Source organism: Corvus cornix, chromosome 17, assembly GCF_000738735.6.
Source record: "Corvus cornix cornix isolate S_Up_H32 chromosome 17, ASM73873v5, whole genome shotgun sequence".
Classification (NCBI taxonomy): Eukaryota; Metazoa; Chordata; class Aves; order Passeriformes; family Corvidae; genus Corvus; species Corvus cornix.
The window spans coordinates 3,850,076-3,876,118 of NC_046346.1; the positions used below are offsets into that span (position 1 = coordinate 3,850,076).

General features: G+C 47.5%; 4 protein-coding genes and 4 non-coding genes across 9 annotated transcripts; 2 read left to right on the forward strand and 6 right to left on the reverse strand.

Moving 5' to 3' along the window:
* Positions 1 to 31: 31 nt before the first annotated feature.
* On the forward strand, positions 32 to 13,150 carry SURF4 (surfeit 4). 2 transcript variants are annotated; one of them, XM_039561606.1, is made up of 7 exons: positions 108 to 164; positions 1,246 to 1,322; positions 7,121 to 7,307; positions 8,210 to 8,286; positions 8,881 to 8,924; positions 9,864 to 10,050; positions 10,292 to 13,150. In XM_039561606.1, exons 2-7 carry the CDS (start codon positions 1,296 to 1,298, stop codon positions 10,556 to 10,558), a joined length of 789 nt encoding a protein of 262 aa, XP_039417540.1. In that variant the 5' UTR covers positions 108 to 164; positions 1,246 to 1,295; the 3' UTR covers positions 10,559 to 13,150. The 2 variants fall into 2 exon arrangements, with proteins under 2 accessions (XP_010396089.3, XP_039417540.1); XM_010397787.3 differs by lacking the exon at positions 1,246 to 1,322 and having other exon boundaries at positions 32 to 164.
* On the reverse strand, positions 13,029 to 16,597 carry SURF2 (surfeit 2). Its single transcript, XM_039561607.1, has 6 exons — positions 16,478 to 16,597; positions 15,909 to 16,063; positions 15,589 to 15,692; positions 14,979 to 15,170; positions 14,232 to 14,398; positions 13,029 to 13,520 (listed from the first exon to the last, which is right to left on the reverse strand). Exons 1-6 carry the CDS (start codon positions 16,583 to 16,585, stop codon positions 13,437 to 13,439), a joined length of 810 nt encoding a protein of 269 aa, XP_039417541.1. The 5' UTR covers positions 16,586 to 16,597; the 3' UTR covers positions 13,029 to 13,436.
* Positions 16,598 to 16,665: 68 nt separating this feature from the next.
* Positions 16,666 to 21,310, forward strand: LOC104688482 (surfeit locus protein 1). The gene is made up of 9 exons (XM_010398001.2): positions 16,666 to 16,788; positions 17,399 to 17,480; positions 17,600 to 17,727; positions 18,081 to 18,163; positions 18,938 to 19,129; positions 19,411 to 19,483; positions 19,855 to 20,017; positions 20,574 to 20,655; positions 20,832 to 21,310. The coding sequence occupies exons 1-9, from the start codon at positions 16,702 to 16,704 to the stop codon at positions 20,896 to 20,898; spliced, it is 957 nt and encodes a 318-aa protein (XP_010396303.2). The 5' UTR covers positions 16,666 to 16,701; the 3' UTR covers positions 20,899 to 21,310.
* Positions 21,311 to 21,905: 595 nt separating this feature from the next.
* On the reverse strand, positions 21,906 to 26,032 carry RPL7A (ribosomal protein L7a). Its single transcript, XM_039561472.1, has 8 exons — positions 25,978 to 26,032; positions 25,317 to 25,437; positions 24,741 to 24,890; positions 23,848 to 23,988; positions 23,457 to 23,536; positions 22,991 to 23,121; positions 22,530 to 22,599; positions 21,906 to 22,069 (listed from the first exon to the last, which is right to left on the reverse strand). Exons 1-8 carry the CDS (start codon positions 25,978 to 25,980, stop codon positions 21,965 to 21,967), a joined length of 801 nt encoding a protein of 266 aa, XP_039417406.1. The 5' UTR covers positions 25,981 to 26,032; the 3' UTR covers positions 21,906 to 21,964.
* On the reverse strand, positions 23,196 to 23,270 carry LOC120410926. Its single transcript, XR_005603279.1, has one exon. It is a non-coding gene; the product is annotated as a small nucleolar RNA SNORD36 (small nucleolar RNA).
* Positions 23,674 to 23,750, reverse strand: LOC120410932. Its single transcript, XR_005603285.1, has one exon. It is a non-coding gene; the product is annotated as a small nucleolar RNA SNORD36 (small nucleolar RNA).
* Positions 24,060 to 24,125, reverse strand: LOC120410934. Its single transcript, XR_005603287.1, has one exon. It is a non-coding gene; the product is annotated as a small nucleolar RNA SNORD24 (small nucleolar RNA).
* Positions 24,958 to 25,030, reverse strand: LOC120410933. Its single transcript, XR_005603286.1, has one exon. It is a non-coding gene; the product is annotated as a small nucleolar RNA SNORD24 (small nucleolar RNA).
* Positions 26,033 to 26,043: the final 11 nt, after the last annotated feature.

Genomic DNA, 26,043 nt, shown 5'->3' on the forward strand with positions numbered 1-26,043 from the left:
CGCGCCGGCGCGGCGGCGCCTTCAAGGCCCGGCCCGTCCGACGTGGCAGCGCCTGCACCGAGCGCGGCCCGGCCCCGCCACCGCCCCGCCCGCCCAGAGCCAGCCCGGGCCCCGCCATGGGCCACAACGACATTATGAACACCGCCGAGGACTTCGCCGACCAGGTGGGTGTCCGCTCGCCTTCCTCCCCACGCCTGCCCGGCAGCCTTTGTGCGCCGGGGCCACGCTGAGGGGCCCGGCCGAGCCAGGCCGGGATGGCGGCGGGGTCGCTGCCGCCTCGGGGCCGCGCTGTGGCGGGGCGGGGGGTTTATGGAATTATAGAGTCATGGAGTGGTTTCGGCTGGAAGGGATCCTAAGGATTGTCTCCTTCCAACCCGTGCCATGAGCGGGGACACCTTCCACTATCCCAGGGTGCTTCAAGCCCTGTCCAAGTGGCCTTGGGCACTTTCAGGGATGGGGCAGCCACAGCTTCTCTGGGCAACCTGTGCCAGGGCCTCACCACCCCCACAGGGAGGAATTTCTTTCCAATATCCACCCTAGATTTCCCCTCTTTCGATTTGTGCCCATTCTACTTTGCCTTCTCACTACATGTTCTTGGAAGTAGTCCGTCTGTGTCTTTCCTGTAAGTTTCCTGTAAGTTACCTCCGAGGGGACCCCGGGCCCGGCTCCCACCGCCGCAGGCCCAGCGGCCGCCCGTGCCCTCGAGTGAGCGCCCGAGCCTCTCGTACAGCGAGTTCTCCTTGGGGACAGGGCTTCTCCCAGGAGGGATTAAGTGGAAGGAGAGCAGGAGCCGTCACGGCTGGTGAGTAGGGCACGGAGGGGTGTGGGGAGCCAGTGTGAGCTGGCAGGGATGGGACAGTGACCGGGATATCCAACCTGGTAGGGTTAGATGGGATATTAGGAAGAAATTCTTCCCTGTGAGGGGGGTGAGGCCTCGGTACAGGGTGCCCAGAGAAGCTGTGGCTGCCCCTGGATCCCTGGCAGTGTCCAAGGCCAGGCTGGATGGAGCTGGGAGCAACCTGGGACAGGGAAAGGTTTCTTTGCCCATGGCAGGGGGTTGGAACGAGATGAGCTTTAGGGTCTTTCCAACCCAAACCATTCTGTGATTTCGTGAAATCCTGACCCGTGTCTGGAAGCCCAAACTGGAAAAGGTTGGTCAGCACTGTGGTGCTGTGCTCAGGATTGGGGCAAAAGGAAAGCAAACAAGCTGATGTTGTTTTGTAAACCTTCTTACGTTTATTTCAGTGGAGGCCCGAGTGATTTCTCTCTTAAATAGAAGTTTGTGATCTCTAACAATGTGTGACAACAGGAATATTTTGAGTGTAAGTAGTTGCTCTGCTGGGGATGGTGTTGCAAAGATCTTCACAGTCATGGTGATTCATCTAATCGACAATAAGAGGCAGCGAGTAATCATATTCAGCAAATTGGCTGGAAAATCTGATTCTGCCTGGTTCTACAACTGCTGTGATTTAGTGTGAGTTGTGTGGTGCACGATAAAACGTCACAGCTCTGAGGGGGCTGTGCTGCCTCTGTCTTTCACTGATTTCACTGGGAAAACCTGTTCTGCACTTCCTCCCCACCCCCAGATGGAAGAAGGAAGACTTGATTTAGAGACAGAGCTTCCTGTGGTGTGTGGAATACTCAGTTTAAGGGATGTCTGGATTATCTTGATCATTCTCTGTTTACCTTGTCCTCTTGCTCCTTTTAGAGGAGAAAGTAAACCATCACTGCAGTGTTCACATTACTTGCCAAAATTTGCAACGCTCGTCCTGACCTTTTTATAACACCTCTCTATTTATTCCTGTGGGGTTATTTCTAGATGTCTTTAACACCCCTTTTTTCACTCTGCTGAAAGCTCTTTTGTCCAGCTTAAATGTAGTTTGCCTCCTCCTGAAGTGAGTTTTAAATGGGACAAATCTACTTGTGCTTGGCCACATCCTGTTTAAAGATGAGTCTTGCCGTTAGCTGCAGAATTTGGAGTTTTGCTACTCTTACCATCAGGTTGCAAAACAACTCTTACGGTGTTCTGAGTAATAACTCCTGTGTTAATTCTGCCTTGTAGCTCAGTCAGAACCTTCGAGTACTGTCTGTGCTGCTAAAGCTCAGTGTCACACCAATGTAGGAGTGACTTGCTAAACACTAACCTTTGGTATATATTGTGAAGTTAACACTTGGCATTACATGAGCTGTTAGTTCATCTTGGATTTAAAAAAGTGCTTGGAACATTTGGACTGAAATTGTGTTGAAACTCCCCTGGTGGAGGCTGGACAATGGCTGTTCTGGGAGCTGAATGCATTCTCAGTGATGTTCTTGCTTTTTCCACTCTCTGTACTAGTGCTCAACACATAATGAGTCTTAATTTCTGTAGTATAAAAACCCTGTGGGAGATTGTTATAGCTAATTCCACGGCTTATCAGGAAATCCTGAATGTCTCTTACAAAAGCAAGAATAATCTGTTCCTTAAATTCAAACAGTAACGCTTAGCTTTTCTCAGATACTGTAATTTCCCTTTGAATTAGCAAATTATGCCCTAGATGCCAAGATACTCAGCAGTAATAAGTGGTTCTTAATCCAGAGGTGAACTAGTGCACTGTCTTACAGGCAGCTAAGCTTGCCAGACAGCCAGTTGTCAGTGAAAGGGCTTGTCCTACTTCTCCCAAGGCTACATTCCCCTTTTCTCTCTCACCATTGAACTGGGGAGCTGAACTGGCAGGGAAAAAAATTGAGGATTTCTGGTTTTTTCACTTGGTTCAGTTATCTCTGTGTTTAGGTCGAGTGAGGAGCAGTACTGGGGATGGGATTGCTGGTAATAGGCTGCTCTGAGCTGTAAGGAATTCCCAAGGACTGCAGTGGAGGAGACATTGTAACACCAGCCCAATGTTGTTAATTAAATAATTTACATACTCGGAAATTAAGCCCATTTTTAGTGATTTTTGTTAAAATATTACATGGTAACCCCTTCAGTGCAGCCATCATGTACTGAAAATAGCTGTATCTGGGGCCTGCATGGAGTGTTTAGGACTGTCTTTCCTTTGTAATCCCTTCCTAAGAGGGAGCAGATCTCAGGCAACTTTCCTAATGTCTGTAATAATCTTTAGGAATAAATCCTTAGGAATGTGGGTGCTTGGTATTTCTGCTGTTCAAAAAAAAAAAAAAGATTCACGGACAAAAATGCAAGGAGACTATTGAGTCATTGTACAGCAGTGAGAGGGCTGCAAGGGAGAGCCAGACTGGGGGGGTTTATTTAATTTTCCAAGATAAATGCTGATGTATCTTGTCCAGATAAATCTGATATAGAATCACAGAACCATTTGGGTTGGGAGGGACCTTAAAAGCCCATCTTGTTCCAGCCGCTGCTGTGAGCAGGGACACCTTTCACTGTCCCAGGTGGCTCCAAGCCCTGTCCAGCCTGGCCTCGGACACTTCCAGGGATGAGTCAGCCACAGCTTCTCTGGGCACCCTGTGCCAGGGCCTCAGCACCCTCACAGGGAAGAATTTCTCCCTAATATTTAGCTTACGTTTCCCCTCTTTCAGTTTGAACCCCTATTTCTTGTCCTTAATATCCTATTTTGCAACAAATGGAAGGGAGAAGAAAACATTTCATTGTTAATCTGAACTTTGTCTGTTATATTAAAATAACTGAATTTAGAAATGTTCTCTAGAGCTTCGCGGTGACAGTGCACTGATTGTTTATCATTATCAGCCAAATAGCCTGTTCTGGTTAGGCTGGGGAAAAATCTTCCCATGAACAGTGATAATAAAATGCAATAAGTTACTAAAAGTACCACTGAAAAGGTTTCATTAATAAATAGCCTTTTGGGAAAGGGAATTGGTATAAAGCACACTTCAGAAGGGAAAAGCTTTGAGAAATCTTCCTGCAATTAAAAACTTGATTAATATTGCTGGCAATGCTCTAGTGGGTCAGAGCCCTCATCCTGCCTTTGGAAATAAACGGGAAAGCCTGTTCCCAGTTTTTACAGCACTTTGTAGGCATTGGGCTAATGAATGTAATGGCTGTTGCTGTCCCTGTGATTTTTGGGTGGGATCTCTTTGAGTGAATATATCCAGGTTGGTGAAAGGAAGTGATTTTTCTCTCTGCCATTGGATTGAGCATCCTCTTCCAGGTAAGATCAGTGGTGTCCCAGGCTGCTGGAGGTATTTGTTCTCCCAGAACCAAGCAATCCCTTAAAAGTATACAAGATATTTTGGATATGCTTTATCAGAAGCTCTAGACTAATAATGCTGTGCAGCTCAGGAGGGTTTCTGTGTAGATGAGCAATGTGCTGTTCCTCACCATGGTCACAACTTCCCTGATCCAAGAATACACAGGAAAAGGCTTCTGTGCTTGGACAGGACATACCTGCAAAAATTCCCAACTCATGTCCATTTATTGGACTTTAAATGCCTGTAATTGTACCATTGTATATATACGTTTATCAGAGTGGACTTCTGGCAAATTTGAAACTATTGGAGGTGGGGTCAAAATGAATCACTTTATTGCCTCTTTCTTGGTCAGTTTTTATGGGTTTGAATATTTCAGTCTTCCTTTAGAAAAATGGGGGGTTGAGCAGAGCTTTAATTATGGGATCCCTGGATCTTCTTGTACATCCTTGGTTGTTAAACTTAAAGGAGCCTTTAAATCTATCTTTGCCTTTCTAATCCCATTAGAGGGGGAAGTGGCAACACAAAGCCCCTCTGGCATATGTCAGTAACGTGGCTGCCAACACAGAACCAGCTGTTCTTCTTTAAAATAGTTTTATTTAGCATTCTCTTGTCTTTTCTCACAATGTTTCACCTCTTCCAAGGATGTGTGGAGAGCAGTTGATGCAAAGCCCAGAGCAGAAAAAGCCATGCAGTTATTTGATGTCGTGAGTTTAATGCTGCTACCTCCATCAGTGCAAACAGTTTGGATTAGGATGTGTTGTGCTCAGTGCAGGGTGTCTTTCAGGTCCCCTTCCTTAGCTGCAGATACTGAACTGCAGCCACCAAGTTTCCCATTATCTGTCTGTGTGAATCTTAAAGGAAGTGGGCTCAGGATGCAGCTTTTGAGCCACATGGTGCTTGTGCAGGGCTCTCATGTTTCTTGTAATTTATTCCATCTTTAGTTAAATTACTTGAGTGATTTACACCCAGATCCTCTAATTGTAAAATCACTTGATGCCTGTTACATTCTCTTCCTGTAGTTGTGGTGTAGCTGTTTTCCTTTCTCTCTGGATCTCCTGGTTCCTTTGGCTTGGGTTTTTGTTCCCACAGGCTGTTTCTGAAGCTTATTTGAGCTTGCTGTGTACAGGAGGCTCAACTTGAGTGCAGCTCCAGGAGCTGTGGGTGTCCAGGGATGATGTGTGTGCCATGAGGTTGCTTAGTGCTGGAGCTGCCGTAGGCTGCAGCCTCTCTGACTTGTCTGGAGCCCATTGGATGTGTGCACTCGTGTTTAATGGCCAGTGTTAAATTTCCTCTGTATGCCAAGAGAACAGGTAAATGTTAAGTGTCTTCTTGGATACTTCACCTGGGCTGTTCACGGTTGTTTGGTTCCAGGGGAGAGGAAAATGAGGTCAGCACCCGTGACCCACTTCAAAACAGCAAAGATGGGGCTTGGAGGAAGATATTCTCTATTATTTGTTGCTTTTTTCAGCCTTTCCACAGCACTGTTTTTATCCTTTCCTTATGGATTCCCAGCACTTGTCTTCTTTCATTTCTTTCTAGACCAAAGTTGCTTGTTCTGTATCTTACAAATGACTTCTGTCTTGTAAGAACTTCATTCTTAGTATTCCTCAGCAAGTTTCCTGAACCTCACAGTGAAACCCAGGAGGGAGGAAAGCTGTAAACCGAGATGTGTGTCTCATTCAGTGAGTGACAAAGATCAGAAATTCTCTTCTGACTCATTCATCCAACTGTTGACATGGCTGAAAAAAGCCTGAAGCGGCAGCCTGGAGGCAGAGTACAGCTGCACTTAAAATGCACTTGATTAGGTGAATTTTGACCCTTAGACTCTGGATACAGGCAGTACAACAGCGCAGTTTGTTCCAATATTAACTATTTAATTGACTATTAAGCATGTTTGCTGACTTTTTTCTTGTGATAATCTATAGTTGCACAGTGAGTTAGGCTTGTCATTTGCGTAGTCTTTAGTATTGACCGACTGCTGCTGGCAGGAATAAACTGTCAGAAATGGCTTTTATCTCCTTCCTGGTGGAAGTCCCAATTAAGTAGTAACCACTGCTGCCCAGACAAGTAAACACTTGTCCTAACCCAGTGGCAGTAAGTTTTCCTGTGCACCCCACAGCCCTATAGAACATGACCCTCTAGAATCTGTTTGGCAGTTCTGTATTTGTTTCTTTAATTATTGCAATTGCAGAGCAGACTGCCCCAGGAGCCTGCAGGATGAAGGGGGCCCAGATACATCTTCCATTCCCCAAAACTAAAGCTCAGCATCTGTTGCATGATGATATCATTTCCTTTTAACCACTGCGCTGAACTGTGGCTGTAAATGTCTGTTTCCTTTCTGCAGAGGATGCTCCTTTTTTTGGAAGTAAGAACCTGCCTGGAGGATAGAGGGTGTAATTCCATGCAGTGGTCATGTAGATCTAAGATCTGCTGCTGCTGTTTTTCTGAGCTGTTGGAGGGAAGAAGCTTGGCAAAAAATTGTGTAATGTTTTCTAATTTGTACAGAACTTGTTTTCTATGAGCCTGGCTCCCTGAATCTGGGTTGTTCCAGGGTGGTGAGTGCTGGAGTATGTGGGTGGGAGCAGGATTGCCCTTTCAGCTCCTGGCTATCTGATAGTTGAGCTGTAACATGAAACCCTGAGATAGAGAAACTAAAACCAAGGTCAGCCTTCATTAGCAAGAGCTCCATCAAAGTACAGTTCCTGTTACACAGAAATGTGCTGCTGGATTCTGCTTGTTTCCAAGCTCTAGTCCAATGGAGAATGACAGGTTTCCCCTGCTGCTCCCAGTGGGTGAAGAAGCATTTCCTTAAATCCAAGTCCCAGTTTCTCTCGAAATGTTGGTGACCGTGAGTGCATGAGAACTGCTGACCTCAGTCTGTGGAGAGCAGGGCTCTGTTATCCCTGCAGTATCCCTTTTGCTGCCTTCCCTGCTAATGCCGTGTGTGCCCGTGCAGTTCCTGAGGGTGACGAAGCAGTACCTGCCCCACGTGGCCCGGCTGTGCCTGATCAGCACCTTCCTGGAGGATGGCATCCGCATGTGGTTCCAGTGGAGTGAACAGAGGGACTACATCGATGGCACGTGGAACTGTGGCTACTTCCTGGCCTCTATCTTTGTGTTCCTAAACCTCTTCGGGCAGCTGAGTAAGTGGCTCTGGGGCTGTTCAGGTGCATGGCAGAGCACTCCAGCGTGGCTGCAGCCCTGGCTCATGCAGGCACTGTGAATCGTGGCAGTGTGGGATGCCTCACTGATTTCCTAATAGCCCCTGACAGCTCAGAACTGATAGTACTACATGGGCTGAATGAAAAGAACTGTGAATTGACTTGCTCCAGCCTTTCCTGGAAGCAGTCGAGGAGAGTTTCTTGTGACACACTGCCTCTGAGTCAGAGATGCCAAGAATCCATCAGGACAATCTGGTTTCAGTTCTGTACATGCATCCATAAATACAAACCACACCCAGAGTTCTCTAAATTAAATACTCATGTTTTCTTAAATGGGGCAATGTTGAGACTTTCTAAGCCTCCTGTTTTTATGGGCATTCATCTCCCTGGCAAAGTCTTACCCTGGGGTGGGTGCACTTAAGCCTGAGTGAGGTGCTTGTGTCAGAAATTTTTCCAAAGCCTAGGAATCAAAATAATCCCAGAAGGGAGTGCTCTGCTATATGTGTGCTGGGTGGGCTCAGGCTATCAGAAATGGAGAGAGTTAAAATCCTTTTCTGTTTATATTATGTCCCTGATTTACTGTTCCTGATAGCCAATTTTTAAACTTGTGTCTGGATTTAGATTTTTTGCCCTCACTATTTTGTGTAGAGGGTCACCTTAATTTAATGCAGTTGCCAGTCCTCCTGTCAAAGTGATGAAGGTTGTCAGTGCTTTTTGATGGAAGACTTGAGAAAGGTTTTGGGTTTTATCCTCTCAGGGAAAAACAATACAACATGATGGCCCTAACAGTTACTTCATGAAAGAGGAAAAAAAAGGGAAAATCTAAGTTAGCATTCCTGCAGCAGCTTTTCCAAGTGTAACTGTGTTCAATTTCCCCACCTCAGGTGGCTGTATCCTGGTGCTGAGTAGGAACTTTGTGCAATATGCCTGCTTTGGACTGTTTGGAATTATAGCATTACAGGTAGGAGGCTTAAATCTTCATCCCTTTGAAACTGTACCTTTCAAATCCCTCTTAGCCCCAGTATTCCCAACATGTTTAAATATAACTTGGAACCCTGGAATTTTTCTCCACCTTGGCCTAGTGCCAGTCCTTGATGGCATTGAACTATTTTGCTGCTTCTGTTCTTCTGATGTGCCCAATAGATGTAATTGCAATTAGTCAGCTTGGAGACATTCATTCAATACTTGACCTTGACCAATTTAGCAGAAGTAACTGGCAATTTACCTGGATGTCAGTTAATGAGCCAAATGTGGAACTTGCAGTTGCTTTGGCCTTCAGCTGTGTTCCCACCACAAAGGATCCTAGCTAGTAGCATCCTTCCCCTACCAAACCAGGGCATTTTGGGGCCCTAAAGCACAAATCAAATTCTGGCTTCCATTCCCTGTTTTACACAGACTCACTGGAGCATGCTGATGTAACCTACCTTGGTTCCCTCCCTGTGTTGTGTTTATAATTGAATTCTGCTATGGCTGATACAGACTTGAGATTATAACAGAAATTCAGAACTTCAGTGTCATTTCTATGGTGTTTTAACCTGTTTTATTCTTTGCCTAGACTATTGCATACAGCATTCTGTGGGACCTGAAGTTCTTGATGAGGTATGCCTGCTTCTGGAAGTTTTTATGGAAACAGAATGAAAACTGACACTTGGTGGCAGAGGAAATGATAGTTGTACATAGTATTTACTAGAAAGATTTTTACAAACGATGCATTTACATTAAACAAGAAATGACAGCACTTGAAAAATCAGGAGAGTCTGTGTTGAACTGTAGACAGCAGGCTCAGGAAGGCAAAGACTAATCCTAACCCACTAGGATCCAAGTGCTTTTGCTGCTAACCTGGCTGAGAGCTCATCCAACTGTCTACACTGGATCAGAGTTGCTTTTATTCCCTACGTGCCTAAGTAGCAACTCTGCTTCTGCATGACTGAAGCCATTTTCTGAGAAAACTACAGCATGCAGTCTCTGGAGTGGTTTCTGGGATTTTAAACCTCTTAACACCTTCCCTAAGGACAAGACAAGATTATAAACATGAGCTTTCCTGTCAGGCCCTGAGTGATGGTTTGCTGTTGCCTTTGCACCCCTCTGAGGGGAGGACAGCACAACAACTACACTCTGGGCTTACTACAGCCCTGTCAATGTGTAACTTTTTAGCAGTGCTGCTGCTGCTGTTTTCTCAAAGCAACCTCTGAACTACTTTGGCATATATGGCTAAACCTGAGGTACAGAATAACTTTAACACAACTAAATCTGTGTTGTAACAGCCACTGGAGCAACTCTGCCTGAGTGGTGGGTGCTGGACTTCCCTGGAAGGCTGTGTTCCCACAGATCCTTGGTGTGCTCAGTGCTGCTGGGGCTGGGAAGTCTAACACAGATGAACACATCCCACAGTGCAGAGCAAGTCACTCCTCACTCTCACTCAGATCCTTATTAAAATTGTCAGATAAGATTTTACAGATATAGAAGAGTGCAAGCTGTACTAAACTGCTTTTCCTTTTTTTTTTTTTTTTTTCTCCTCCTTTTTCCCCATTTCTGTAGGAATCTTGCCCTTGGGGGAGGCTTGCTGCTGCTTCTGGCCGAGTCCCGCTCGGAGGGGAAGAGCATGTTTGCTGGTGTCCCCACCATGAGGGAGAGCTCCCCAAAGCAGTACATGCAGCTTGGGGGGCGTGTGCTGCTCGTCCTCATGTTCATGACCCTGCTACACTTTGATATGAACTTCTTTTCTGTAAGTATCCCAGCATTAAAGTATGAGTTGAGCATCTAGAATGTAGTAGCAGTGCCTAGATGGCCTGTAGGATCTGCTCAATGCTTATTGAAATCTATAAATAAAATGAATACTTTAAAAAATGTTATTAGGTTGTCTGTGCCGTGACAGCTGAACTTATCCAAGCTCTGCTCTGATGTTGGTGTATGTGTTTAAGAACTGTGTAAGTAAATGGCTTTTTTCATGGCTTTTCCCCTTGCAGATTCTGCAGAACATTGTGGGCACAGCCCTGATTATCTTGGTGGCAATCGGCTTCAAGACTAAGCTGGCTGCCTTGACTCTGGTCATCTGGCTGTTTGGCATCAACATCTACTTCAATGCCTTCTGGACCATCCCAGTCTACAAGCCCATGCACGACTTCCTCAAATACGATTTCTTCCAGACCATGTCTGTCATTGGAGGGCTCCTCCTCGTGGTTGCACTGGGTCCCGGCGGAGTCTCCATGGATGAGAAGAAAAAAGAGTGGTAACAGGAATAGCAACACTTCTTGGGACATACTGTACTAAGTCCAGAACTGATTCTCTATGGATTCAACAAAAACTGCCAGCATTTTACACGTACATGCCCCCTTCCTATAAAAGGCACAGATGTTTTGAATTTTATTTACTGTGGCACCAGTAATACAATAGATAAAACCCTATTTCTTCAAGGAATGTTGCCTAGGCTTATTCTAACTTCCTAGATTTGGAACTAACCCAAGGAGCCTGCATTTTGCTGATGCTTCAGTGAATTGCAGTAGAAAGTTGCTGTCTGGAATGTCAGCAATGTCTTAAAATTTGCAGAAAGGTGAGCAGATACAGCTGGATCATTCAGTGTGCTGTTGGGTTGTAGCTATAACTAAAAAAGTGGATCCCCTTTCTTGCCCTCATCAAAACTGTCTTGTGCATAACGAGTTCCATTGCTGGTTATAGCATTGCTTATCGAGGTGGAAAGCAGCATCTAAGAAAATCACTGTTATTTTGCTGCTCAGAGGCCTGTTATTCCCTTTTGTTTAGCAGGGAGAGGTCTTTCCTGCTCCTGAACAGAAGGCAGAAAAAAACCCTGAAAGTAGTTGTACCCCTTTCTGGGTAAGAAAAGGGGGGGGAGGGTTTTCTAACATGTCCCAGTTCTGCCCTTGAGGGAACAAGAGAGAACCCTGTATTAAGCATGAATCCTGTACTGCTAATCAGATTTAAAGGAAGTGGGGGAGATAATCCTGAAGAGACAGAATGGTAGATTCTGTGGAAATTCTGTGCCAAAAGAATTCTTTATTCTACATTCTTTCCCCAAAGTTGCCCCTCCTGAACTCCCAAGAAGGGAGCCAAGTTGTGCTGCAGATTCCATAATAAAAGCTCCTTTCTGCTATTAACCAGCTTCCATCCATATATGCCCCAAATTCATATTTGAATTGCAGGTTATTGGTGAAAATGTCTTGAGAATTACAGAAATTCCCCTTTTCTGTGCACTCAGTACTTGCCAGATGAGAGCAGTCAATCTCCTGATCTGTAGTCTTTGCTTCTTAGATTCACTTCTGTCAGTCTCTTGGCTGTAAAAGTCCCAGCTGACTGAAGAGCTGGGGTGCTGAGCTCTCCAGGACAGCCCCTTCTCTGCCATCTCAGACCACCCAGAGCTGTGCAGGGAGGAAATGTGGAAGTGGCCCCCATTCCCAACTCTGCACACGGTTATAGCTGAGGAATGTGAGTGCAAAGCCTGGGCAGTGAAGAAGCAGCCAGGGATGGACCTTCCACGGGAGGGACTCGTGAGGGTGAGGAGAGGAAGGCCCTGTTTGGCCTCTCAGTGCCACGACCTCTGTGCCACGACCATGCTTAGTGCTGCTCAGAGGAGACGTTTTGTCCTCTCTTAGCTAGGTGTGAACCTGTTCCACTAGATTGTGGAGGAATTCTAGACAGCATGAGCCCTACCAACTTCCTACCATTACACTGATTCCTTGCACTGTTCTCTCCCCTGAGGAAGATGCTCAGCTCTTTGTTCAAGGAGGAATGCAGGTGAACATCTCCAGTGGGAGCTGTTCAGGGTCTCCTGATAAGGACACTCACCTGGACAGTTCAGTTAAACAGTTGCTTTTTAGCAGAGAAAACTGGGCTGAAAGAACTAATGAAAAATAGAAGAGCACTGTTGAAAGTTAAACCAGTGATTTCATCACCTTAAGGGGATAATAGCCTCTGTAAGGGCTGCTGCTGGAGGAAGCCAGTTGCTGTCCCAGAATAGTTAGGGTTGGAAGGGACCTCTGGAGATCATCTAGTCTAACTCCCATGTCCAGATTGATGGGAGGCAAATTCAGCATTAAGGTCAGGTCACTGATGGCTTGCTTTCCAAGGAAGTTTTGCAAGAGAAGGGTTCCCTGTGCCTGACTCTTCCAGGCTGGACAAACTGGTCCTTTCAGTCACAGATCTGCAGCACAGGAGCCTTTCACTGTTTCACTGCAGGTCTTACAACGGTTCTAGACTGATCAGGCAGCCATTCCCAGATACCTGAACTGCTGTTGATGTTCATAGTATTTATAAATTACAGAAACTACTCCTGCAAGTAGCCCCTTGTCTTTCTCAACTTCCTTGTGTCCTAACTAAGGAGCTGGATGACTAGTCTGAAGAAAACTGACCAGTTTCCTCCGTGAAAATCAAGTCCCCTTTCCAACACAAGACCCTAGAAAAGGAACTGATGCTGTCCCCTGCAGCAGGACTACTTCAGTATTCCAGGGGCACAGTTAGGTGGAGGGCATTATCAGATACTTCTAGGCAGCACAATGTGCAGACTTACTGACTGTGAGTCCTGATGCAGAAGATTCTGGTTTCCTACCTACACTGCTGTACTTGTGCATCTCCCAGAAATCCAGTGACCTCTCCCCGTGGCTGAGAAGCTCTCACAAGCAGGATGTCAGCTACCAATTGGCTCTGCAAAGTGTTCTGGAATTCATTCTGAATATATTTTTGCTTTCTATGTGGGGAAAAAAAAAAAGAAAGAAGTATAAATTCTCATTTTATGCTGTATTTTGTACCTTAGTTGTGTTTGAAAATGTTTTGATTTTTGAAAACAATCAAAATAAAACAATGGCATCTTTGTATCCACTTGGCGTGTGTGGCTGGTGATGCTCCACTGCAGAGCTGCTGTGCTTTCCTGCCTATCAAAAACCAGCTTTCTGTAAAAACCTGAGCTGCCTGGACTTGACTGCAGCAAACATCCTTCCCTTGCTGTGAGGCTGGCTTGAAGCTCTTGGAATACAACTTAATTCCACCTTATTATTCCCCTCCACACCTGTAACAGTTAACTGGAACGGGCAAACACTTCATCCTGTGCTCCCACTGGAATTGTTACACAAAAGGCTTCAGGCCAGGTATTTATCATAAAATTTATTTCCCATTGGTTGCCTTCTTGAAGTTTTTGGGTTTTCGATGATGGCTCTTGAATTTCTTCTTTAAAGGGCCTGTCTGTTTCTGTAGGGAAGAAAGTTAATCAGCTTATTTCCAACATCCTGCCTGAGACAGCTTAAAGATAAACTGAGTGTGATCTTCTTCAACAGCTAGAATGAGTCCAGCCCTGCTCATGGAGCCAGGATCCTGCAGCTCAGCAGCCCTTTCTGATGATTTCATTAGGTACAAACTGGCAGGCTCCCTGCAGCAATGAATCCAAACTTTATCCAGCCCTAACTTTCTAGTTTGACATAATTATAAAGGATCCAGCCCATTCCACAGTGCCTGCCTCAAAGGTTTATCCCTTTTTATGTATCTAACTCAGCAGGATCAGCGATGTCATGTAAGGCAGTGCATCAGAAGGGGCAGGAAAAGGGTCTAGAGGGACTCTATGACTGCAAAAGGGCTGAATTTGTGTTTGTGTATAGGGAGGACAATTACAGAACCCACGTGACAAACATCAGCTTTCCTTCTGAGACAGTGTGGGGCAGGATCCCACCAAAGATGAGCTGTTTGTACAGGCAGGAACATCCCTCAGTACCGCAGCCAGGATAAATACTGCCTGGCAGGAATTTACACCTCGGGATGCAAGTCACTGTCTGGCACACAAGGAAAGTCTATTCTGAACAGCTTTGCACCTTCTGCTGGTTCCCAGACAGGAATAGCTGGAACTCCTACGGGATGGGATCCCAGCTCCACACCCCCTGCTGCTGCAGGCAGCGGCTTGACTCCCACCTTTCCTCTCTTGTTGCCAACTGCTCTGCTGCCATCCCTCCTTGCCCTGTGCTCTCCATTCACGTCTCCGTTCTGCTTGGCCTCGTCGTCCTCGCTGTCTGTCACGAAGTCATCCGTGCCCTTTGTGGCCTGTGGAGCTGATGGGTTCTTTTCGGGGAAGAGCGCAGCTAAAATACAAAGATTTAGCTCAAAATCAGTTCCCTGTGCACACAGGCTCTGCATCCCCTAACTTTAAAGATGATGTGCCAAGCTGCTTCCAGTCACCAGGCATGTATGTGTCACTACTGAAATACCTGGGAAATAAACACATGGGTGTTTTATTGGAAATGTGCCTTGGTGCTCTTTCTATTCCCATTCCGGGAGCTTCAGCACAGGTGCTGCCATGTGTTACACCTCTGCTGCTGCAGCAAGGTGGATTTGCACCTCCAGATCTAAGGCAGCAGAACGGCCTGACCACCTTCTGTCAAGCACTTGCTGAGAAACAAACTGGAGATTTCTAAAGCAGCAAATCCCAGTGGATCTCGTATCCCCTTCCCTTACACCTTGCATGATCCAACTCATTCTTACTTAGCATTAACTATTTCTTATTTAGTGGTGGTAAGCTTTTCCAAAACCCAAGGATCCCCAGCTGGATGAAGTCAGGTGCCTCTGGCACAGCAGCATCAGGCAGCAATTGTAAAGAAACCAGGAGAAAATTAACCAACCAACTCCCTGCAGGACATGGATGACACCAAGGTTCTCACTCACGTGGGTACAGGTCACTCATGCTGTCGTCTGTCTCCTCTCCATCCTCCTCGCTGGACTTCGGCTCCCAGAACTCCTCTTTCCTGTGAGGCTGCCTGCTCCCATTTGTTTGGTCATCAGGGTGCTGTCCCCGCTGCTTCTTCTGTCTCAGGCAGGCAGGGACGTACTCCACTCCTTCCCTCTGGCATTCCTCATCTAAGAGCGAGGGTCAGGCAGCACTGGTCAGCTGCCCAGGCCCTGAGTCCTCCCATTCCCAGCTCAAGCTTGTAGGAAATGCAACTCAAAAGTACAGCATGCTTCAATCCAAATATACATCCATATAATCAACAGCATCACGGATCAGGGAAGATGTTAACACAGATTGTGCTGGACACATGAATCACACTGCATGGGGGAGTTTAAGAGCTGATCCTCTCAAGGAAGGATTTTCCAAGGTATTTGCCTGAGGCCAACTGCTCCCTGCATCTGAGACCTTCCCTCCTAGCTGAGGAGGACACATAGTAACACACTGCTGACAATTTAAACAAAACTGCCCCTTCAGAGAGATCCACTGGAATCTCAACAGCTCAGGAAAGAAATGTTATCTGGTTACAGCTTCAGAAAAGCTACTTACAAGTTTTCAGGGCCTTCTGGTAGCGCTTCCCTTGGACGTGGCGCAGGACATGCTCTGGAAGCTTGTTGATGTGTCTGAGGGTGAGCTTGCAGAACAGCTGGTGTCTGACAAACAGAGAAAGGGCCAGCAACAGAGTTAAAGTGTGCTTTGACTTCACAACTTTTCACTTACAAGCACTGTAAGTTGCTCAAAGTTGATAAGACTTTGTGAAGACTTTCCCAGTCTCCCCAAACCCATAACAAAGTTTGTAAAGCCCAACCACTTTATGTCTGAGATTGAGCAAAGTGTAAAGCATAACACACAGAAGGAAGAATACGTACAAATTCTTTGTGCTGGGCACTATGTGGGGCTCAAACGTGCCATAGTCAAACTCTCTGGCTGCCTTTATGAGCCGCTGGTACTTCTTGCCGCTGGTGTAAGCCTGCAGCTCTGACAGGCGACACGGCAGCTCATGTCCTGTCAGCCTGCACCTCACCTGAAAAAAACATTAATGGTCAGGAAACCCAGGGGATTATCCCACTGAACCTCAGAATCGATTCGGCTGGAAAAGACCCCTGAGATCATCAAGTATAACCTATGACCGATCCCCACCTTGTCAACCAAACCATGGCACTCACGTCCAGTCGTTCCCCAGGGATGGGGACTCCATCACCTCCCTGGGCAGCCCCTTCCAAAGTCTAATCATAATCACCCTTCCTGTAGCCATCGCAGGACAGACCAGCGCCCTGCTCCCCGCCTTTCCTCCGCCTGACAAACACCTGGGGCAGGAGCTCGCTGGGGCCGAGCCCATCGGGTGCCACGAGGTCCCGGCCCCATCACGGACGCTCAGGGAGGCCGCTCCATCCCCTCGGGACCCTCAGGGTGCCCCCCAGCCCTCACACGGGCGCACCTTGCCCGGCCCCGCGGGGCTGAGCAGCGGGTGCTGCCTCAGGAAGAGCCGCTCCGCCTCGGGCACCTCCGGCACGGCCGCGCCGCCACCCGGGGCCGGCGCCGCCATCGCGAGGGGCCGGGCCCGGGCGCGTTTCCCGTTCCGGGCCGCGGGCAGGGCGGGGGCGGTGCGGGGACAGCGGGGCCGGGCCGAGCTGGGCCGGGCCGGGCCGGGCCGGGGCTGCCATGGCCGCGTTGGTGCTGCGAGCAGGGCCCAAGCTGCTGAGGGAACGGCGGGGCCGGGGGAGGCTCGGGGCAGCGGGGCCGGGACGGGTAAGCCGCTGATCCTGTCCTCTGATGCTGTCCCCTGATCCAGTCCCTTGATCCAGTTCCCTGATCCAGTTCCCTGATCCTGTCTCCTCATCTGTTCCTTGATCTTGTCCCCTGATCCTGTCCTCTGATCCTGTCCCCTGATCCAGTCTCCTCATCTGTTCCTTGATCTTGTCCCCTCATCCTGTCCCCTGATCATGTCCCTTGATCGTGTCTCCTGATCCCGTCCCTTCGTCCTGTCCCCTCATCCCCTCCCCTCATCCCATCCCTTCGTCCTGTCCCCTCATCCCCTCCCCTCATCCCGTCCCTGCGTCCTGTCCCCTCATCCTGTCCCCTGTAGGCCCTTGTTTCTGTCAAGAGTAGATTAAGCTGGTGTGTCTTTGTTGCTAGTGTGGATGGAAGTTCATTGCTGTGCTATAGGCAGCTCTGTAACGGATATTTTATTTCATTTAAATTATAACCAAACCCATAGTATTTCAGAGGCGGTTGCTCATTTGAGACTTAAATCAACAGATAAACAATATTTCATGCAATCATCAAGTTAACTGATATCACCTAAATACAAGTTTTATAAAGCAGCGACATTACAAAGGATCGTTCTTATTCTGTGTAGGCATCGCCGTGCTTGATCAGAAGAACATTGTTTGGATATCCCCTAACTAAAACAGGTTCTGGTCTGGTTCAAAAGACTAGAGGTAAGAAAATATGTCTGGGCTTCTGCCCTGTTTCATCCTAGTACCAAGACGTAATATTTCGTGCAAGAATTTGGCATCTCTTCTCTATAAATCCTGTTCCTCTTTCTGGTTTTCTGTAGATGTTTGTTTGAGGTTCTGCAAACCACAAAGTTCTACAGCAGCTGCTGACACATCTGGAGAGGATACCTTGCTGAAATGGGGCCTTCTCCTGATCCCTCTGACCACCTTTGGTCTTGGCACATGGCAGGTACAAATAAATGTTTCATTTTTTCTAGAAGTGATCACTTGAAGGCTGCCAAGTTTTCCCATCTGTTTGATCTAGTTCACACCACAAGCAGGGTAAACATTTGCTGTTATTTTACATTTCTGTTTTCCAAGTGTCCACTTGTAAGTCTTTAAAGGAAGTCTTTTTCTTTTACACTTTTTAGTATAAATATTTCCTCAGATTAAATTCAGTAGCCTCTCTTTTAACTTCTCCAATTACCCTGATTTAGGCCAGGTCTGATGAGAAAATTATGGCCAAGGTTTTAAGGCTTGCTGGGGTTGTTATATTGCTCTGTTCAGCCCTAAGGTGTTACTTTTGTGTTTGTTTGCTCCCAGGTTCAGCGGCGCAAGTGGAAATTAGATTTGATTGCACAACTGGCATCAAGAATCACAGCAGATCCCATTCCTCTGACATTAGAGTATGGAAACAGGGATGGTTTGTTGTCTACAGAGCACTGACGGTTTCCTGGGAATATTAGATATGGACCATGCACTACTGAGCTTGTGCTGAACTAACCTGCATGAAAATGAAGGGATGCAACGGGGATTGGGATGTGCCAAGCAAATTAGAAAGAGACACTGATAATTTTTTAATTTTTAGTAAAAGGATAAGTCAGTGATTTCCTATGGGATACTCTAAATGCATGGGGAAGGATGAATCTCTGTTCAGGAGAATGTGGGATGTAGCTCATACTATTTGTAAACCTCCTGGGGAAAGGAGTTGGTAGCTGGTGTCTGTGATATCCCAAAGAAATTGCTACTACAACAGGGTCTTGGATCAACAGCAGGCCCTGCCCCACATGTGGAGCAGTTGTGTCAGATGTGAGAGAGATTTTTAAGGTCACTTGGTCACCTGGCACAACTCTCAGAAGGGCTCAGTTGGATTTCATGGTCTGGGATGGGAAAGAAACACTTCCCATAGCTGGATGAACAGGCAGTGAGTCCACCTGCTCTGTGATACCTGGGTTGAAAAGAACTACTTCCCTGGGTACTCCTGATAATGTCTATTTGATTCACTGTGATAGTAGAAAAATATTAACTCAGCTGCATATTCCATGAGGTGTTTGTCTTCTGCCTCTGCCAACAGGCTCCAGAGTGAACCATTAGGGAAAAGGAGAATCCCATGATAAAACCTCCTGGCTGAACTCGCCTCTCACAGCCATGATTTTGTTTTGCTCTTGTTCCCCATGCAGCCCCATGGAACTGAAGGAGTTGGAGTACAGACCTGTGAAGGTCCGAGGGCGTTTTGACCACTCCAAGGAGCTCTACATCCTGCCCCGCTCCCTGGTGGACCCCGAGCGCGAAGCCCGGGAAGCCGGGAGGATCACATCCCACCCGGAGAACGGAGCCAACGTCGTCACCCCCTTCTACTGCACGGAGCTCGGGTGAGTTCAGGAGAGTCCTGCTCCATGGGAGCACTTGCTTCTCCTTGGAAAAGCTGAATCCTGGTGGTTGGGTTTGCATCAATCAATCCCTGCCTTAAAAGGCATCTCTCAGTCTGTGACATCACTGAGGCTCGATTTGAAATTGTATTTAAATTCCTTTATAATGTGCACTCAGGTGACAGCAAAAGTGGCAGCAAACACGTGGGCTGCTTCTTTCTTTGGTCTTTAATTCTAGGCAGCAGCAGGAATAAATTCCCTTTCATTTCTTTATGTAACTCTAGGGTCATGATTTTGGTCAACCGAGGATTTGTGCCCAGGAAGAAATTGAAACCGGAGACCAGGCTGAAGGGACAGGTACGGGGGATCCAGGGAATTGGGGGTGTTACTTTGTGCCCCTTGGTTACCCAGAGGTACCACTGACCAATCCAGAAAGGCTGGAGCCACATTCAGTAGCATGAGAGGTGACTTAAATAGCCACTGAACTTTTCAAAGACAACAAATCTTTGTTTCCCACCTTTTTGTTAAGTAAATAATGTGTTTTACAAGCAAGGGGCTGTTCTTGTTCTATTTTTTTCCCTGCTGTGTTACAGCACTGCCCCACTACAGGGAACAACCACTTCATTTATGCTGACCCTTTAAGTGTCACATTTTCATGACAGGACTCGAAGTGTCAGAATATGAAATCAATCTTGAAAAGATTCCTTTTCTCTCTCTGCACTTCTCAGATTGAAGATGAAATTGATCTCACTGGGGTGGTAAGGTTAACAGAAAAAAGGAAACCCTTTGTGCCTGAAAATAACATTGAAAAAAACCGCTGGCACTACCGGGACCTGGAGGCCATGGCCAAGGTGACCGGTGCTGAGCCCATCTTCATCGATGCAGATTTCAGTAAGTCACAGAGGAACTCAGCCCCACATCCAATTTACATCACCCTCCCTCCCTTTCCTCTCAGTTCTCTTCCTGTGCTCTGCCAGCCCACTGTTTTGAAGGTGACAGGGAGCCTACAAGAGAGCTGGAGAAAGACTTTTGTCAGGAGCATCGAAGATAGGACAAGGGGGAATGGCTTCAAACTGCCAGAGGGCAAGGTTAGATGGGATATTGGGAAGAAATTCTTCCCTGTGAGGGTGGGGAGGCCCTAGCACAGGGTGCCCAGAGCAGCTGTGGCTGCCCCATCCCTGCGAGTGTCCAAGGCCAGGTTGGACAGGGCTTGGAGCAACCTGGGATCAGTGGAAGGTGTCCCTGCCCATGGCAGGGGGGTGGAACGAGATGATTTTTAAGGTCCCTTCCAACCCAAACCATTCTGGGATTCTATGAACTTGGGAACACCACTGCCTGAGGAAGTGCAGGGTATCCACCAGACTTGCCACACCTTCTTCCCCTCTTACTCACAGTGCAGCTCCACGCTGTGCAGACCAAAGATTTACCTTGGCTGTTGTCCCTGCAGGAAGCACAGTCCCGGGGGGGCCCATCGGGGGCCAGACCAGGGTGAGCCTGCGGAACGAGCACATGCAGTACATCGTCACCTGGTAAGAGGAACCTGCCCCGGGCTGCTTTGGAATGCCTGCGTGAGCTCGAGTTACAAAAGCCCAGTTTTAACCTAAATAGCTTGTGCTAGGTGATTTGACTTGGTTATTGCAGCTGTCCTTAGTAGGGAGGTCCAGTCCAGCCTGGAAAAGTGCCAATGTGTGATTTTCTGTCATAGGTACAGCTTGTGTGCTGCAACTGCCTTCTTGTGGTACAAGAAATTTATACAGAAGCTACCTTTGTGAGGGCTGGGAAGTAACTTTGTGCTACAGTCAAGAGCAGACTTTTACAGATGACAGGAGCCTGATCAGTCCTAAATAACTGAAGCACCTGGAATTTCAGAGCAGTTTCAGCAAACACGTGCAGCTATCAAGCTGCAAAAAGACTTTAAGCAACCCCTGCAAACTGAGCTCCCACCAGTGTGATTTGGCTGCAGCTTGGGAGCACTGAACTTCAACATGAATCACAAGGATACGTTTTTCTGTCATGGTTGGTTGGAAGCTACATTTTAACATCTGCACTGTTATTTTCTTTAAGAAAAATCCAAAGGATTTTGTGAATCAGCCTTTTTGCAGCAAGTAGTCATTCCTGAAGTCAGGAACAGCTCACAGCAGTTGCAGCAGAATAAATAAAGGCCTGCAGGTCTTTGCCTTGTGACTTGCACTGTGCATCTTACACAGAACAGCAGCAGACCTGAATTAGAGGTTATTGTGGACACTCAGGTCTAGCTGGGGAAGGCCTGTGGCTTTGCAAAAGGATGAGGGCTGGCGAAAACAAGCACCTACCACAGCTGGAACCTGGGTAACCTCCACACTGCCACCACACCAAGTCAGCACTCAGAAAAGAACAGAACTGCAGGAAGGTCTTGATTCTTCCCCCCTCAGCCTGCCTTCACTGGAGGAGGCACTGCAGCCCTGGAAGGTTTTAACACTGTGCATAACCCACACTGTAACCCAGCCCTAAGTACTAGTGGAGAAATCAAGTACCATTCCCAATTTAGATTTGCAAAACCAAGCCAGGCTTAAAGCCAGAACTAGCCCAGCCCAACTTCATGATCCCAGAGCATGCTGGGCTGTGTGTTCAAGAGAGAGGAGTTACTATACAGGACTAGTAATTAAGGGAAGTTGTACCAAGTAAATAACCAGCTCTGTGCAGCTGTTTTTGCACAGCAGTGTTCTGTCACTGGGTGGAAGGCACATAGTACAGCAATGCCACTGTGCTACTCCCTGCCCAGAACACTCCCACAAACAGAGACACTGGAACAGCTGGGGTTTATTATGTACAGAAAACACGATGCAATGCAGTACATCTTCAGCCCAGCTTCGTGGCCAGTTCTTTAGCCTTTGCTTTCTCAAGCTTTGCAATGCGAGCCACCGATTTTGGACCCAGGACATTCCCGCCCCAGTGACGACGGATCTGCAAGGAAGGGAGAACAGGTTAGAGGCCTCATTCCATCTCTTACTGTATCACTCAATTCTGCACAAGGGGAAGAGCTCCCTCAACTAGAAAGTCCTACACATTTCAAGCACTGCACTACATTTTGGGGTAGCAAAGAGAAAAGCTTAAGATCTTTCCCAGTGAGGGATACTGGATTCAGCTATCCCGTAACTCCTGGATTTGAGGGATGGAGTTTAGCTTAGCAAAAGCTGCTGCCCTCTCTACAATCCTTGCCCTGGGGTTGCTGTTTACTTCTAACCTGGTGACAGCTTTCACATTTTACCCCATCTTCAGGTAAAGAATTTGAGTACACTGTAAGAAAACCCAGGTATAACACGCCCAAGAACTATAAACTGATGTCACTATGTCCCATTTCTCTGGGAAGCTTTTGGGAATGTTCACAGTATAAAGACAAGGCCAAGAGCACAGAGAAACTTACCTCATCATATCTGTCATTGTAGTTGGTCTTGACAGCCTCCACCAGCTTGGCAAGGGCTCCCTTATCCTCCCTGTTGGTGACAGTTTTAGTTCCTTTAGTGTCTCGATTTAACATTTTCTGTTAATATTTTGCCACAGAATTTGAGAGCTTCTAGTGGCAACCCAATTTTTCAGGTTAAGCAAAAGCATCGCTTGCAAAGCATAAACACTCAGAATCTTGCACTGCTCAGGTTAAGACTAACAGTTCTACATAGATTTTAGAGTAACCACCCTTTTGGTAAACCAAAATAATCTGCACCTTCAAGACCTGATAGAGGCATTTTTATCAGACATTACAGAGGTGGTATTTTAATTTTACTACTTTAGAGAGACCCAAGCTGGCCACCCACCTGCTCTAGAGCCTGTGCTTAGGGCAGTTTGCTTTCTCCACAACAGAATCAAGTGAGCTCCCAGAACACTTACGGGTTAACCTGGGTGAAGGCCACGGAGGTGCAGGTCTTCCTGTGGACCAGTCTGCCCAGCCTGGCTTTGCCCTTGATGATGCAGTAGGGAACCCCCATCTTGCGGCACAGGGCTGGCAGGAAAACCACCAGCTGAAAGGGAAGGGAGTGCTGAGGAACTGAGAGAGAACATCCCTTTGTGCTGGGTGCCAGCCTCGGCTGTGGCAATTGCTCAGTGTTAAAAAGCTCGTTTTGCTCTTCACTGCTGGGTTCAGGTGAAGAAATTCAAAACATCATTGCAAGGGCCCAGCCTCGCTGTCAAACCAGGACAACTACAAACATGCATACACATCCCAGTTCTGGTAAATGTGTGGGGTTTTTTAAATGGATTCTCTCTCATGCAATAAGTTTGTCCTAAAATGCATTTTTGCCTTAAAAGCACTTCTGACCCCACCCTAAGTTACACAGGTAGGCTGTAACATGCTCACCTCAATAGGGTCTACATCGTGGGCAATAACAACAAGCTGAGCTTTCTTGTTCTCCACCAGAGTTGTGACAGTATTAATACCTGAAAAACAAGTTCTAGATAAGCTTTGTTTCCTCTCAGTTCATTTTTAAAGCTCTGATTCCACACCACAGCATCACTATGGAAGTTACAAAAACTTTTCACATCAGGGCACAAAGACACTTCGTGGACAATTTGCTAAAGCTCAGGGTTAAAAAGCTCGTCTGTTTTGCTCTTCACTTTGAGCTCAGGTGAAGAAATTCATACATCATTGCCATAGCTTGTCCAAGCCTGTCTGGTTGAACTCTTCCATCAGTTTTCTCTCTCACCAAGTGCCACACTCCCATATTCCATCAGCTCAGGTACAAAGTTACCTGCTCGGAGGACCGGTGGCCGCTTGGTTGGAGCATCTCCCTTTCCTGCAGCTTTCTGCTCAGCACGAGCCAGTAGCCTCTGCTTCTTCTCTTGCTTATTTTCAGGCCTGTATTTGTGTGCCAGCTTCAGAAGCTGTGTAGCTGGAAGAGAACACCTACTAATTAGTTGCATGACCTGAAAATCTAAGCATTACTTTTTAAAAATACTGCAGTGCATCAGCGATCTTGGTGGTTGTCATCACATTTCTTTACACAGCAAAAAGTGATCATCATCTGCACAGTCCAAGAGAAGAACACTCAGAGGTGCATCCGCATGCACCTCTGATGGCACTGAGAGCTCCTTGACTGTCTGCATGAGGAAATGCCTGTGGACCCCCACAGCAATTATGGTTACAGGTGGTGCACTGGCTCCTTTAAAGCAAGGAATCTACAAGGAGGAAATTATTATACCAAGTCCAAAGTTTTTTGCCTAGACTCATTCACAGAAGACCCCTAAATCCCTTCTTCCTTCAGTGCCAGCCAGTAGGATGCTGGTTTTCCCCCAAAACCTCCCCTTCTATAGATTTCTCAATCTGTTTACACCACCCTGGGCAGTTTCTACATCAAGCTGGAAGAATGGAATCACAGTTAAGATTTAACACAGCGTCTGAATCAGTAAATAGAGCTTTGCTATTTTCTAAATCCCTTTCCAGGGTACACAGCAGCAATCCAAAATTTAAGCCAGCAAATTGATTTTGACACCACCCTGGTCACTATTAAAGCCTCCCTAAAATGCTTCCACAGCTACACCCCAGCTTACCTTTGTTAAGGCTTATTTTGGTTTGTTTCCCCTTCCCTGAAGCACATCCCATTTACAATCCAAGCCAAGAGAACCTTGTGGGGCACATCCTCACCTGTCTGGCGATCCAGGGCCTGGGTGAACTGGTTGATGGCAGGAGGCACCTTCAGGCGCTTGTAGAGGATGGACCTCTGGCGCTGCAGCCGGATGTAGCGTGGCCATTTCACAAACCGGGTGAGGTCACGCTTGGGCTGGATATCCTGTCCTAAAAAACACAGCCTTTAGCTCAGGACTGCCCCAAATCCAGAGCAGCAGCACGGGAACAGCACAGGAGCATCAGTGATCTTGGTGGTGATGTGTCAGCACGACCACTCAGATAGCAAATATTCTTTCACATCATCTGCGCCCCGTACAAGAATGGCACTGCACAAGTCTGGAGCGATTTCCCACAGAACATGAAAAAGGGAAACACTCATCCCAGTAGGATCATATAACGAATCCGTGTAATAAGGGAAATTGGGCAAATTGTCCAATATCACCTTCATATGGACAGTTATTAACTGCAGGCAGCAAAACAACTGCCTTCATCACCCTCTCCACTCTGCAGCAGTTATTTGTTTATAATTCAGATATCCTTTCATTGAACAAGAAAAAAACATGGAGAAAATATCCCAAATATCCACATACTCACCAATGCCAAAATTCTTGGGCCTCTTCTCGAAGAGGGGATTGACAACCTTCTTGGCCTCCTGCTTCTTGACTACAGCAGGGGCCGGGGCCACCTTCTTGCCCTTGGCCTTCTTTCCTTTCGGCTGCAAGCAAGAAACACACTCTGTCTTCTTTCGCCTCCAAAACTTGCGTGCTTGGACAAGTTACCAGCCCACCCTGGAAATGCATTTATTTTCCTAAGCATTTCACCAGCCTGGCGGCCTCGCATGCTCATCCTGCTCTTCTAGAGAGAGCAAATCCTTCGCTTTGCCTTTACGAGGTTTATGAACCTCCCCGCGAGGGAAAGGATTAAACCGAGCGTGCTGATCGCTTCTCTCGGCCCGGCGCTCCCCGACAGCAGCCGAGACGCCCTCACCGCGCGTCACTGACCACCGCAATCCCACCTACCCCGGGAACCCGCTGCGGCCTGCCCGGGCTGCCCAAGCCGGCAGCAGCCGCAGTTCCCCAGCGCGAGCGGGCAGGCCCATATGCGGCCTTCCCCCATCACCGCAAACCGGGCACGAGACACCGCTCCACCGCCTCCCCCGGCTGCCGAGCACCCGCGCGGTGCGGATGACGGCGGGCAGCCCCGGATGGCGGCGGATGGCCCCGGCCCCCCCCCCCGCGCCGCCGCCATCACTCACCATCTTGGGCGGCGGGAGAGAAAGGCGGAGCGGTGCATGCTGGGAAATATCTACGGGGCGCGAGAT

What these genes read in the sequence shown, in the direction of transcription:
- RPL7A (XM_039561472.1), bottom strand. An exon ending in ACGATGTAGACCCTATTGAG is followed by an intron (nt 23,122 to 23,456) that starts GTGAGCATGTTA and finishes CTTCCCTTTCAG; the next exon opens with CTGGTGGTTTTCCTGCCAGC. An exon ending in GCCTTCACCCAGGTTAACCC is followed by an intron (nt 22,600 to 22,990) that starts GTAAGTGTTCTG and finishes TGTCACCAACAG; the next exon opens with GGAGGATAAGGGAGCCCTTG.
- SURF2 (XM_039561607.1), bottom strand. Translation starts at nt 16,585, where the DNA reads ATGGCGGCGCCGGCCCCGGGTGGCGGCGCGGCCGTGCCGGAGGTGCCC. An exon ending in CCAGAAGGCCCTGAAAACTT is followed by an intron (nt 15,171 to 15,588) that starts GTAAGTAGCTTT and finishes CCTCGCTCTTAG; the next exon opens with ATGAGGAATGCCAGAGGGAA. An exon ending in TTGGCAACAAGAGAGGAAAG is followed by an intron (nt 13,521 to 14,231) that starts GTGGGAGTCAAG and finishes TCTTCCCTACAG; the next exon opens with AAACAGACAGGCCCTTTAAA.
- LOC104688482 (XM_010398001.2), top strand. Translation starts at nt 16,702, where the DNA reads ATGGCCGCGTTGGTGCTGCGAGCAGGGCCCAAGCTGCTGAGGGAACGG. An exon ending in GGGCAGCGGGGCCGGGACGG is followed by an intron (nt 16,789 to 17,398) that starts GTAAGCCGCTGA and finishes TATTCTGTGTAG; the next exon opens with GCATCGCCGTGCTTGATCAG. An exon ending in ATGCAGTACATCGTCACCTG is followed by an intron (nt 20,656 to 20,831) that starts GTAAGAGGAACC and finishes TTTCTGTCATAG; the next exon opens with GTACAGCTTGTGTGCTGCAA.
- SURF4 (XM_010397787.3), top strand. Translation starts at nt 117, where the DNA reads ATGGGCCACAACGACATTATGAACACCGCCGAGGACTTCGCCGACCAG. An exon ending in AAACCTCTTCGGGCAGCTGA is followed by an intron (nt 7,308 to 8,209) that starts GTAAGTGGCTCT and finishes TCCCCACCTCAG; the next exon opens with GTGGCTGTATCCTGGTGCTG. An exon ending in TTGGAATTATAGCATTACAG is followed by an intron (nt 8,287 to 8,880) that starts GTAGGAGGCTTA and finishes TTCTTTGCCTAG; the next exon opens with ACTATTGCATACAGCATTCT.